Source organism: Juglans regia, chromosome 14 (genome assembly GCF_001411555.2).
Source record: "Juglans regia cultivar Chandler chromosome 14, Walnut 2.0, whole genome shotgun sequence".
NCBI lineage: Eukaryota > Viridiplantae > Streptophyta > Magnoliopsida > Fagales > Juglandaceae > Juglans > Juglans regia.
In genome coordinates this window covers 24,625,908-24,639,273 of record NC_049914.1, presented here as the reverse complement: position 1 = coordinate 24,639,273, position 13,366 = coordinate 24,625,908, and the positions used below count along the sequence as shown (strand labels likewise).

At 37.1% G+C, this 13,366-nt stretch overlaps 1 protein-coding gene and 1 pseudogene across 3 annotated transcripts; both read right to left on the bottom strand.

The window, feature by feature from the left end:
* Positions 1–243: 243 nt before the first annotated feature.
* Positions 244–13,366, bottom strand: part of LOC118344582 — a 28,402-nt pseudogene continuing 15,279 nt past the window's right edge.
* Positions 871–5,285, bottom strand: LOC108994619 (putative disease resistance protein RGA3). 3 transcript variants are annotated; one of them, XR_004798290.1, is made up of 3 exons: positions 1,500–5,285; positions 1,337–1,424; positions 871–1,246 (listed from the first exon to the last, which is right to left on the bottom strand). XR_004798290.1 is itself a non-coding variant. In XM_035685162.1 (2 exons), the coding sequence occupies exons 1-2, from the start codon at positions 4,898–4,900 to the stop codon at positions 1,409–1,411; spliced, it is 3,417 nt and encodes a 1,138-aa protein (XP_035541055.1). In that variant the 5' UTR covers positions 4,901–5,285; the 3' UTR covers positions 871–1,408. The 3 variants fall into 3 exon arrangements, 1 of the variants encoding a protein (XP_035541055.1); XR_004798291.1 differs by having other exon boundaries at positions 1,345–1,424; XM_035685162.1 differs by having other exon boundaries at positions 871–1,424.

Sequence of the window (13,366 nt, the reverse complement as noted above, 5' to 3'; positions counted from 1 at the left end):
TATTTTTTTTAATTTTTCATTCGGTCCGGTCCGGTCCGAAAAAACTGTGGACCGTGGACCGGACCGAATGATTTCGGTCCTCTAAAATATGGACCGGACCGGACCGGTCTAAATCTCGGTCCGGTCCGGTCCGGACTGAAACGGTCGGTCCGGTCGGACCGAACACCGTTAATCACCCCTAATCAAAACCTTTGATTTCTACTTAAGTGTTGACTCCCATGTGTGGCTACAGTACTGTCTGTTTCAATTGAAACTAACACTATACTTGGCCTGTTTATTAGGGACAAAATAGACCAAAATAGATGATGGACATAAACAGTAACACTAACATGACAAGTCTTTATAATAAACATTATTGTAAGTTACCCATCTTCCTTTATCTCCTTCAAGGTAAGGATCTAAGTGCAGCAACAACGTATTGAATTGTCAACCCCACTTTGCTAACTCAAGCTTCGTTTGCCACTAATTAAGTAAGGCAAGTTAAAAGCATGGCTCCCTATGCTAGGACTACTCAACGATTTTACTGAAAAATGAGACAGAAAGTGAAGACAATACAAAGAAACTCTTATATTGTTTCCCTCACATTTGAAGCAATGTTTTGCTTATTGTAATTGAGTTCCAAAACATTACATGATTAATAAATCCCTTCTCTTTAATATTTGGATAGCATCAACAAATTTTTCAATTTATCCCATTTCTCACTATCCTCATTCCACACATCATCCAACACTAGTAACTACTTCTTTCCTTCAAATTTTTTTCCGATTACGAGAGGGCAATGCCTCCATTGCAGCAACTTCTTGTTTCTCGTTTGTTACAAATTCTAAGATTTTTTCTACAATTTTTTGAATATCAAAGATATCAGATACACAAACCCACATTTTTAACTGAAAATATGTTTGGATCGTCTGGTCATTGAAAATGAATTGAGCTAGTGTGGTCTTTCCTAATCCTCTGATGCCAGTATATAATCAGAAGGATTCCTACATTCTCTTTAACATTGGAATTAGAAAGAAGTATATCTATGATCTTCTTCTTGTCATTCTTTCTACCAATAACTTCTGCCTCAGGTACAAAAGAATGATCAGTATCATCCCAAGTTCAGCAAAAATCAAATTACCATCACTTTCCATGCTAAGAAACATGCAGGCCCTGTTCAAATTGTTGTCGTGAAATTAGACAACCTCAACATTGCGGCCTCCTATATTTCTTCCCTTTGCTCTTCTTCCTCCTCCTTACTATTCTCCTGGATGTGAAGAATCATGCATACGGTGATATTTCTTATTTGAATAGGGAAGAAAAAAGCAATAAAGAAAGCGAGGTAATCATAACTAACTTATTTACTTGTAGAAGACGCAGTGCATTAGATTTTTTTGCAAACTCTCAATCCCTCTCCCCTGTTTCTTCTTTACTCAAAGTAGTGTCTGCAAATAAAATTTTATAAGTTGAAGGTGAAGAAGGTGGATACGGCAACAAAGATAAAATTTGTAGAAAAATACCTCATCTGTCCAGGACCAGGATCAGAGTACTCCAGCTTTGGGATGTGAGCAATCTTGGGCCAATCCTCACCTCCGTCTTGTTCGCATCTTTGTAATAAGATGGGGCAATCATGAATTGTCAACACTTTCAAAGAGGTTAGCCTACTCATTGCTTCAGGCAGTGATGTTAAACCAGAGCATCTAGAAATCGTGAACCGCTCAAGTGATGTCCAATTGCATATCCACTCTGGTATAGTCATCAAGCTTGAACAATTTGAGATTCGGAGCTCTCGTAGAGTGGTAACATGTTGAAGCCCCAACGGGAGAGACACCAATTTCGGAATACTTTTAAACTTCAAAGTGGTGAGGCTTTTAAGCCCTTTCCATTGCATACCATGCTCATCATTGCCTAGATCAAGCACGGGACAATAGAGAACGTCCAGATCTGTAAGTGCAGTGAGATATTGTACACCTTGGGAGAGAGACTCTAATTTAGGGCAAAACATTATGTTCAAACTCTGGAGAGATATGAGGTTTTGCACTGGCAGTGTTTCTAGATCCTCAATTTGATTTAAGGATATTTTCCTCAATTTGGAGAGAGGAGGAGATGAAAAGGCAATGGGTGTAGAGGAAGCGGAGGAGGAGGCATTCGTTATTGTTTGTTGCACTACCTTCCACCTGGCATTCCTTAGGTGTAAATATTCTTCCAGATGTGGAAACATTGGCAATGAAGTCAACAGAGGGCATTTGATTATTGATAATTTTGAAAGACGAAGGAATAGTAAAGCATTTTCATGATCAATGGTATTGACATCCACATTATAAGAGTCACTCCTCCTCCACCAACCCTTCAGATTATGACAGTTAAAGAGGATCATCCTCTCAAGAGATGGAAACAATTCTGATGAAGAAAAAGAAGATAAAGATAACTCATTGTTGTCACTACAATCTGATACGTACTCTATTTCTTTAAGTCCGCTCAGTTCAATACTCTTAAGAAAGGGTAGTCCACTCAATGGTGGCAAATATTTCAATCTCATACAACCCCATAAAACCAAGTGAACAAGATTTGTGAGTGACAAAAGCCACATCGGAACCCTCACACCCCTATAATTAGATATCTGCAGCTCTTTAAGATTTGGGTGAGGTTCAAATCCTTCCAAGGCCATTTCATCACCTGCATTAATAACATTTTCTCTGTTTTCTTCCCTCCAATGTAAAGTCAAAACCTGAAGATGTTCTTTCTTCTTTAGATTTGCACCCTTATAGTCTAATGCCACGTCTTCCTCCCGACTTCTCAAACCCCAAATCTCTAATTCTCCTCTTAAGCTATTTAGTCTATTTAGCTCGCTTAACCTGCCACTATCCTCTGGGGCCGAATCAGAGTGGACAACAAACTTAAATAATGTCTGGAGATTTGTCAGTTGCCCCAATCCACCTGGCATATAAGTCAAACTCCAACATCCATCATTGTAAAGATGCCTGAGGTTGACTAATTTCATAATTCCTCTAGGCAATTCTTTAAGCCTTTCGCAATTAGAGAGTCTTAGTGTATACAAATTTTGCAACCTAGTTATGGAATCGGGCAACTTCTCGATTTTATCATTCCCTGAAAGATCAAGATCTCTTAAATGCTTCAACTTACATATGGAACTTGGTACTAAATCAAGCCCTCTTCCATGTAAACCTAGCACTCGCAAGATCTTCAAATTTGAAAAGATTGCTTCACATGAAGTACTTGACTCTTGCGAATACCAGCATTCACCAACCAAAAGAAGTGTTCGAATCCTACTGGCTTTAGATGTCAAAGTTGGAATTATAAAGGAAAGATCTATATTGTTGACAACTGATATGTGCCGAGTTTTCTGATCACCAATGATTTTTTCCTTAGATTCTAATCTGGTGATCAATGATCCTGCCACTGACATTGCAAGATCATGCATGAGGTCGTGCATTTTACTCACAATCACGTTTCCCAAATCATCCATTTCAGCTTCTTGAAAGAAAGATCTCCAAAGTAAATCCATGAAATACTCATGACCAACATCTTCAAGACATTCATTTTGATTGGATTGCTTGATAAACCCCTGTGCTATCCATAGATTTATCAATTTTGATTTCTTCATCACGTAATCCTTCGGAAATATACTACAATAAGCAAAGCATTGTTTCAAATGTGATGGAAGTTGATCATAACTCAGCTTAAGAGTTGGTATGATTTTATCTTCTTTTATTTTTTGCAGTTTATTGTTGTTAAAAGAAACCCACTCTGCTTCAGAATTTTCCAAGGACAGTAACCTTCCAATTGTTTTGATGACAAGAGGGACACCTGAACACTTTTCTACAATCTCCTTTCCAACTTCCACTTTTCTAGAATTCACTGGCTCTTCTCCGTTATCAAATGCCACTTGCTTAAATAAAGACCATGACTTCTGGCTGTCTAAACCCTGTAAGGAATATGGTTCAATTGTTTGGGTAATTTGTGCAACTCTTTTACTTCGTGTAGTTATTAATATTCTACTCCCACTTGCACCACTCATCAATAGTTTTTTCAATTCATCCCATTTTCCAACCTCCTCATTCCAAACATCATCCAACACAAGTAAGTATTTATTTCCAACAATTTCTTTTCGAAGACCATGCACCAGTGTATCCATTTCAACACTGTCTGGTTTCTTTTTTGTTGCCGATTCTAGGATTTTTTCAACAACTTTTCTAACATCAAAAGTATCAGAGACGCACACCCACATTTTTAGCTGAAAATGTTTATCTACTTTCAAATCATTAAATATGAATTGAGCTAGTGTGGTCTTTCCTAATCCTCCGATGCCAGTAATCGGAAGGATTCCTACATTCTCTTTAACATTGGAATCAGAAAGAAGTATATCTGTGATCTCCTTCTTGGCATCCTCTCTACCAATAACTTCTGCCTCGGGTACAAAGGAATGAGTATCATCCCTCTTCCTAGCCCTGACTCCTATCTCCACAGGGCGTTCCTCCAAGTGGAATTTCCTATCATTTGCGATGGCATCTAACTTCTGTCTAATCGTTTTAATCCTATGGCCCATTTTCAGATCATAGACAAGCGGGTTTGATTTGGAGAAGAAGATTCGTACCTTTTTTGCCATCTTATCCCGAGTCATCATCTCTCGCAACTGACATTCAGTGGAGAAACCGTCCAGCAAGTCGTCTACATCATAAATGACATCGTTCAGCTTTTCAAGCCAATCTCTAACTTGATGGTTGTTCAGTGCCCGTTGCTCCTCAGCATCAAGAAGCACGGCTTGGATTGTCGAAACGGTGTTCTTGAGCTTCTCAAGCTCATCTGTGACACCACAGAGCAGGCCAATCTCTTTGAGAGCCAGGGAGCCGAAGCTCTCGATGATTCGTGCAGCAATGTCGAAGAGAACGCCTTCTGCCATTTCTTGATTGTTGGTGAAGGAACGCTAAAAACCGCTCTTGAGTTGCTTGAGGGATTGAAGGAGGATATGTTGGCTTTGAATACAGAGGACTCTGGCGGTGACCAATATTTATAGTGCCCTTCTGGTGCAGCTGCGTATTATGCATGAGATTTCTTGTTATTGTTGAAGATGCTTTGCTTACTGCTTTTTCTAGCCTTCCATTTGCAAATGCATCAAGTTATCTTATCACTTTTGAAGATGCTCTCTGTTTTTTGCTCTTGGACACTTGACTTGAATTTTCTGCAATGTTGGATTCTTGACCTTCTTGAAATCTGGGAAATCTATGATTATTGGGAAAGCTTTTGCTTTGTTGGTTGCTTGGAATTTCTTGTTATCTACTGATCATTTTGAAGATGCTCTCCTTAATTGTTGTTTCTTTTTTTCCTTATCATTGCTCTTTATTTCTTATACTGGAGTACTTTGCTCGTCCATTGAAAGAGAACTGTGAAGAAAAGTATCAAAAAAGTTATCATATAATAACTCAATCAAGTTTTTTTTTTTTTTTTTTTTTTTTTAAATGTAACACTTATTTAGCTTCTGGGCATTATTGTTCCACTTTTGTACATGTTACTTATCAAATGTACGTATATTCATAATCAAATGTCATTAATGGCTTTGGACCAGCTTTTTAAAGGCTGAAAACACTTCTATCATTCAAGATTTTCCTCACAAAACAACATAAAACTAACGATTATATATCTTTCAATAAATTTGCTCAATCTGGGATTGGAATTATACAATCTCTCCATCAAGTTTACAGTACAGCTCCTCCATCAAACTCATGATTATATATATGTTGGACCACAATGCCTAAAAGCGACAAGGCTTCTTCCACTCTGTACGACATAACCCAATTAGGACTGAACAATCCAAAAATGGTGTTTCGCAAAGCATTGACTACCTCGCAATCAAGCAAAAGATGGTCAATTGTCTCCCAACCCTTACATACAAAACTGTCTTTGAATTATTTTAGGGACCAACAAAATCTTTTGGTAAAGGATTTAACTTTTGGTACTGAATTATTAAATTTATGTATTTTTTAAGTGCTCAAAGCTGTTAAAATTGTTTTTAAAGAAAAACAAAATTGCAATTGAAGTAATCGGTTTGTAATTGCCCAATAAAAAATTACATTCATCATCCCCACACACCACACATTTTTTATTTTCTTACCAAATGTGTTGTATATGGATGATGAGTAGAAGAACTCAATAAGTTTAAGAAGAATAAAACCAAAAAATAAAAAAAAATGTGGTATGTGGAGATGATGAGTAGCAAAGCTCTTTCCCAATACATCCTCCAAGTCAAGTCAGAAACCAGTACATGATCATGAGGAGGACCTATAGATCCCTGAACTTTCTGATTTCAAACCTACCTACTCTCCATGCCATAGTAGTACTAATACTACTAGTGCTCCATATTGGGTTGCTAATTTCTTTGTCCATGCTACCAGAACATGGAATGTCTCACAATCAGAAGCATCTTTCATACCGACTGTGTCCGTATTATTTTCATCATTTATTCTAGTAAATCAAATGTGCATATGGAATTGAAAATTGTTGTGTGGAGTGAAAAAAGTTACCCCTTGTACTTAAGTTTGCCAAGGTTTTCATAGCTGTTTCAAACTTTTTCTTCTGCAATATTAGGATTGTTTTATTAGTTTTCAAAGTTCTCTTGTTTGCAGTGGCTTTTGGTAACAAGTAGTACTCCAATTTAATGGTATTTATATGATCAAAACCTTTGATTTCTACTAAAGTGTTGACTCCCATGTGTGGCTACAGTGTCTGCCTCACTTACAGTGGCTGGTGGCCTCGCTAACTTCACTAATTAGCATTAATATAGATGTGAGTTTTGTTTTTTTGCTTTGGAAAAGTTACATTTTACCTGTCTTAATTATAACTACCATTTCATTCCCAGTTTCTAACTTCAATTACAACTGTCTGAAATTCACCCATCAATACAAGTTTTTGTTTTGAGTTGCCCTTTTCATTGAAAATTGGCTAGGAGTTTCAGCAATATGAAAAACTATTAACTTTTGTTCTATCGCTGAGAGTTATACTATTAAAATTGCTTATCGAAATATTAATTTTGATAGTTTAAGATAGTCTAATTTACTCTTCGGCTACTCTCTAATTAAAGGAAAAAGTTTTGGCCCGGATTTTAGAATTCATTAGAAACTTGATTTCATAAGGAAGAAAAAATAACATAGAAAAATGATATTAGAACCATTTTAACTTTATGAAAAAAAGGGATGGAGCCTATGATTGATGGGCATCCTACCATCAAAGATTATGCAATATATTTTTAAAGTAAACTGAACGATTTGTTTGAGTCTAATTTTTTCTATATATAGATGATGGACATAAGCAGTAACACTAACATGATAAGTCTTTATAATAAACATGATTGTAAATTACCCATCTTCCTTTATCTCCTTCAAGGTAAGGATCTAAGTCATATCAGAAAGATGTGGTGATAAGTGCAGCGACAGCCTATTGAATTGTCAACCTAACTCTAGTTTTGGATAATTCACTCAAGCTCCGTTTGCCACTAATTAAGTAAGGCAAGTTAAAAGCATGGCTCCCTATGCTAGGACTACTCAACGATTTTACTGAAAAATGAGACAGAAATTGAACACAATACAGATAAACTCTTAAATTGTTCCCTATTATATTAATGTTGGTTGTCTCAGGAAATTTCCAATTAATAAAAAGAAATGTGCAGTTTTCTTCTGCTTTTCCCATGGTTGGTATACTCAAACCAAAAGAAAGCAATGCTCTTATGGCTCCCATACTCCAACTTCTTGGTTTTCTGATATCGAGCCTAGAATTAATTAATAGGTCTACTCTCTCTCTCTCTCTCTCTCTCTCTCTGAATTTATAGTACATGCAGATTTCATAGATTATTCTTTGGAAACACTGTCTTGGTTTTGAGATGTGATGATCGAAAAAATCTTTAAACTCTTGGTATTTGCCAGTGAGTTCAGCCATTCACTTTAAGTCCCCATTGACTCATTTGATAAGTAATTCTAGGCCTGTTGAACTAAAAATTTGGGATCAAGACAAATTAGGTATACATATAAGTCTCTTACCATGCATAGTGCGCCACCCCAATACTCATGAATTTGGCTTACAATTTGCAGCAAAATTAATGGAGTATAAAATCCTTATTACTCAGAATTATTAGGAAACGAAACATAGGGGAAGGATATCACTGATGGCATTGATAAATGCCCCGTATGGAAACTATCACATGTAAGCACTCTTTTATACTATTTCATACATGATGCAGTAGAAGGAAACTTGGCCTTAAACCATATACATAGTGGTTTCAAGAGACTTTTACCAAACTCCATTGTCTCTCTTTCAATTGAAACTAAACTATACTTGGCCTATTTATTAGGGATAGAATAGACCAAAATGTTTTTCAATTTCCTCTTCTTTCAGGTTCTCATCAAAGAAGCCTAACAAATAAGTTTCTATGGCCTTTCCAAGCCTTTTCGGAGTCCCTACTCTCACATGATTAACCAAATTCCTATAATAAGTGCCTGCATTCTCAATGGTTTCCACAGCACCTCCAGCAGATGGCCAACCACTCTCTGACACCACAATATCCAAACTTCTTCCATTTGTTTTCTCAATCGCAAAATACAAAGCATCCATCAAGGCATCAAAGAGATTTCGGTACTCTAGTTTGCCATCTTGTACAACAACATCCGTTTCAGTAAATAAGGCATAGGGGACTGGTTGGTTGTTGTATTTTACTCTAAAATAAGGGTAGATGTTAGCATGAATTGGCGCTCCAGTGCTAACCAGGAAACCAATGATTGGCTCCATGAATGGCCCTGCATCGGCACTGAAAGCAGCTGCTGATGGAGGGTCAAAATCACCCAACAAGTTTCATCAAATGAAGCCATTCGACCACAATTCCAAGTTAGCTGACGGCCTGGAAAGTCTTGGAGCATCTAGTTTCTCTGTTTGTCTCTCATGTTCAATAACTTCCTTATGCCTTCGATGGATTTTTACTTTGGATAAAATTTGCAAAATGTCAGGTACCGATGACTTTGAAGTGGCCAAAACATAGGTAGGCAACTGCCGAGAGGTGTCTCCCATCCGAAGAAAACCAGAATATTTTGTCGCCCAATATTTGTCGAAAATCCTCATTTTCTGTGCAAAAGCCAGCTGCAAGATCATAGATGGCAAAAAAAATTCTTGGAGAGCAGACACAAATAAAGGAGTTCAAAGCAATTGGTCGCATCATCCATCATGTAACTATGATCAACATCATATACATGTGCTCCAAGATGCAAACGAAATCATCCCTCTAAGTTTAGACATATGAGATAGTCTTGAAAAAAGTTGAATGTGTTGCAAAAGCAGTAACCAAGACTAAAAAGTTCAGCAAAAATCAAATTACCAACATTTTCCACGTAAAGAAACATGCAGGCCCTGTTGAAATTCTTAAAAGTTTTAAATGAACACGAGTCATGGTCCTTATTTAAGCGACTGACGTTTAGGGATGGACAAGATCCGATCGTGGAATTCAAGAATCGTGGCAAGTGTGTACGTGTCCCACTAGCCATAACAACAATTGGAAGGACGTTGTTGTGCTTGGAAAACTCAGAAACATAGTGGTTGTCTTTCAAGAACAATCAAACTGTCAAAAATAAAAGAAATGATCTACTTCCCTCACATTTGAAGCAATGTTTTGCTTATTGTAATAGATTTCCAAAACATTACATGATTAATAAATCCCATTGCCTCCATTGCAGCAACTTTTTACGAATACGAGAGGCCAATGCCTCCATTGCAGCAACTTCTTGTTTCTGGTTTGTTACAGATTCTAAGATTTTTTCTGCAATTTTTTGAACATCAAAGATATCAGATAAACAAACCCACATTTTTAACTAAAAATATTTTTGGATCGTCTGCTCATTGAAAATGAATTGAGCTAGTTTGACCTTTCCTAATCCTCCGATGCCAGTAATCGGAAGGATTCCTACATTCTCTTTAACATTGGAATCAGACAGAAGTATATTTATGATCTTCTTCTTATCATCCTTTCTACCAATAACTTCTGCCTCACGTACAAAAGAATGATCGGTATCATTCCAAGTTCAGCAAAAATCAAATTACCATCACTTTCCATGCTAAGAAACATGCAGGCCCTGTTGAAATTGTTGTCGTGAAATTACATAGCCTCAACATTGCGGCCTCTTATATTTCTTCTGTTTGCTCTTCTTCCTCCTCCTTACTATTTCCCTGGATGTGAAGAATCATGCATATAGTGATATTTCTTATTTGAGTAGGGAAGAATAAAACAATAAAGAAAGTGAAGTAATCATAACTAACTTATTTGCTTGTAGAAGTCGCAGTGCATTAGATTTGTTAACAAACTCTCAATTCCTCTATCCTATTTCTTCTTTCCTCAAAGTCGTTTCTGCAAATAGAATTTTATAAGTTGAAGGTGAAGAAGGTGTATGCGCCTATGCGGCGATAAAGATAAAATTGGTAGAAAAATACCTGGATGAACGTATTTTACTCAAGGATGAATGTATTCCAGTTGAGGATCAGGATAAGTGCCGCTTTGGGATGTGAGCAATCTTGGGCCAATCCTCACCTCCGTCTTGTTTGCATCTTTGTAATAAGATGGGGCAATCATGAATTGTCAACACTTTTAAAGAGGTTAGCCTACTCATTGCTTCAGGCAGTGATGTTAAACCAGAGCATCTAGAAATCGTGAACCGCTCAAGTGATGCCCAATTGCATATCCACTCTGGTATAGTCATCAAGCTTGAACAATCTAAGATTTGGAGCTGTCGTAGAGTGGTAACATGTTGAAGCCCCACCAATTTCGGAATACTTTTAAAGTTCAAAGAGATGAGGCTTTTAAGCCCTTTCCATTGCATACCGTGCTCATCCTTGCCTAGATCAAGCATGGGACAAGCAATAAGCTCCAAGTTTTGAATTGCAGTGAGATATTGTACACCTTGGGAGAGAGACTTTAATTTAGGGCAGCGAATTATGTTCAAACTCTGGAGAGATATGAGGTTTTGCACTGGAAGTGTTTCTAGATCCTCAATTTCTTCTAACCTTATATTCTTCAATTCGGAGAGAGGAGAAGATGAAAAGGCAATGGGTGTAGAGGAAGCGGAGGAGGAGGCAATCGTTATTGTTTGTTGCACTGCCTTCCACCTGGCATTACTTACCAATAACTCTTCTTTCAGATGTGGAAACATTGGCAATGAAGTCAACATAGGGCATTCAAATATTGCTAATTCTAAAAGACGAGGAAATGAAGGGAGTAGTAAAGCATTTCTCCTCGTCATTGATGATGGAGTTTCAAAGAAATTTTGATGATCAGTAGTAGTATTGACATCCACATTATAAGAATCACTCCTCCACCAACCCTTCAGATTACGACAGTTAATGAGGAAAATACTCTCAAGAGATGGAAAGAATTCTAATGAAAAAGAAGAAGATAAAGATAACTCATTGTTGTCACTACAATCTGATACGTACTCTATTTCTTCAAGGTCAAATAGAGAAATATTCTTAAGAAAGGGTAGTCCACTCAATGGTGGCAAATATTTCAATTTCCTACAACCCCGTAAAACCAATTCAACAAGATTTGTGAGTGACAAAAGCCACATTGGAACCCTCACACCCCCATAATATAATATGTCCAGCCTTTTAAAATTTGGGTGAGGTTCAAAGCCTTCCAATGCCATTTCATCACCTGCATTAATAACATTTTCTCTTTCCCAACTTAAAATCAAAAACTGAAGATGTTCTTTCTCCTTTAGATTTGCACCCTTATAGTCTAATGCCACGTCTTCCTCCCGACTTCTCAAACCCCTAATCTTTAATTCTCCTCTTAAGCTATTTAGTTTATTTAGCTCGCTTAACCGACAACTATACTTTGAGGCCGAATCTGAATGGACAACAAACTCAGATAATGTCTTAAGATTTGTCAATTGCCCCAATCCACGTGGCATATAAGTCAAACCCCAACATCCATCATTGTAAAGATGCCTGAGGTTGACTAATTTCATAATTCCTCTCGGCAATTCTTTAAGCCTTTTGCAATCAGAGAGTCTTAGTGTATACAAATTTTGCAACCTAGTTATGGAATCGGGCAGCTTCTCGATTTTATCATTCCAAGAAAGATCAAGATCTCTTAAATGCTTCAAATTACATATGGAACTCGGTACGAAATCAAGCTTTCTTTCATGTAAATCCAGCACTCGCAAGAACTTCAAACTTGAAAAGATTGCTTCACATGAAGTGCTTGACTCTTGCAAATTCTTCAATTCACCAAGCGAAAGAAGTGTTCGAATCCTACTGGCTTTAGACAAGGAAGTTGGAATTACAAAGGAAAAATCTATATTGTCGACAACTCATACGTGCCGAGTTTTCTGATCACCAATGATTTTTTCCTTAGATTCTAATTTGGTGATCAATGATCCTGACACTGACATTGCGAGATCATGCATGAGGTCGTGCATTTTACACGAGATCACGTTGCCCAGATCATCCATTTTAGCTTCTTGAAAGAACGATCTCCAAAGTAAATCCATGAAATACTCATGACCAACATCTTCAAGACATTCATTTTGATTGGATAGCTTGATAAACCCCTGTGCTATCCATAGATTTATCAATCTTGATTTCTTCATCACGTAATCCTTCGGAAATATACTACAATAAGCAAAGCATTGTTTCAAATGTGATGGAAGTTGATCATAACTCAGCTTAAGAGTTGGTATGATTTTATCTTCTTTTATTTTTTGCAGTTTATTGTTGTTAAAAGAAACCCACTCTGCTTCAGAATTTTCCAAGGACAGTAACCTTCCAATTGTTTTGATGACAAGAGGGACACCTGAACACTTTTCTACAATCTCCTTTCCAACTTCCACTTTTCTAGAATTCACTGGCTCTTCTCCGTTATCAAATGCCACTTGCTTAAATAAAGACCATGACTTCTGGCTGTCTAAACCCTGTAAGGAATATGGTTCAATTGTTTGGGTAATTTGTGCAACTCTTTTACTTCGTGTAGTTATTAATATTCTACTCCCACTTGCACCACTCATCAATAGTTTTTTCAATTCATCCCATTTTCCAACCTCCTCATTCCAAACATCATCCAACACAAGTAAGTATTTCTTTCCAACAATTTCTTTTCGAAGATTATCCACCAATGTCTTCATCAGAACACTCTTTGGCTTCTCTTTTGTTACCAATTCCATGATTTTTTCAACAACTTTTTGAACATCAAAACTCTCAGAGACACAAGCCCACATTTTTAGTTGAAAATGTTTATCTATTTCCTCATCATTAAAGATGAATTGAGCTAGTGTGGTCTTTCCTAATCCTCCGATGCCAGTAATCGGAAGGATTCTTACATCCTCTTTAACATTGGAATCAGAAA

Coding starts and splice junctions, on each gene's coding strand:
- LOC108994619 (XM_035685162.1), bottom strand. CDS start 4,900: ATGGCAGAAGGCGTTCTCTTCGACATTGCTGCACGAATCATCGAGAGC.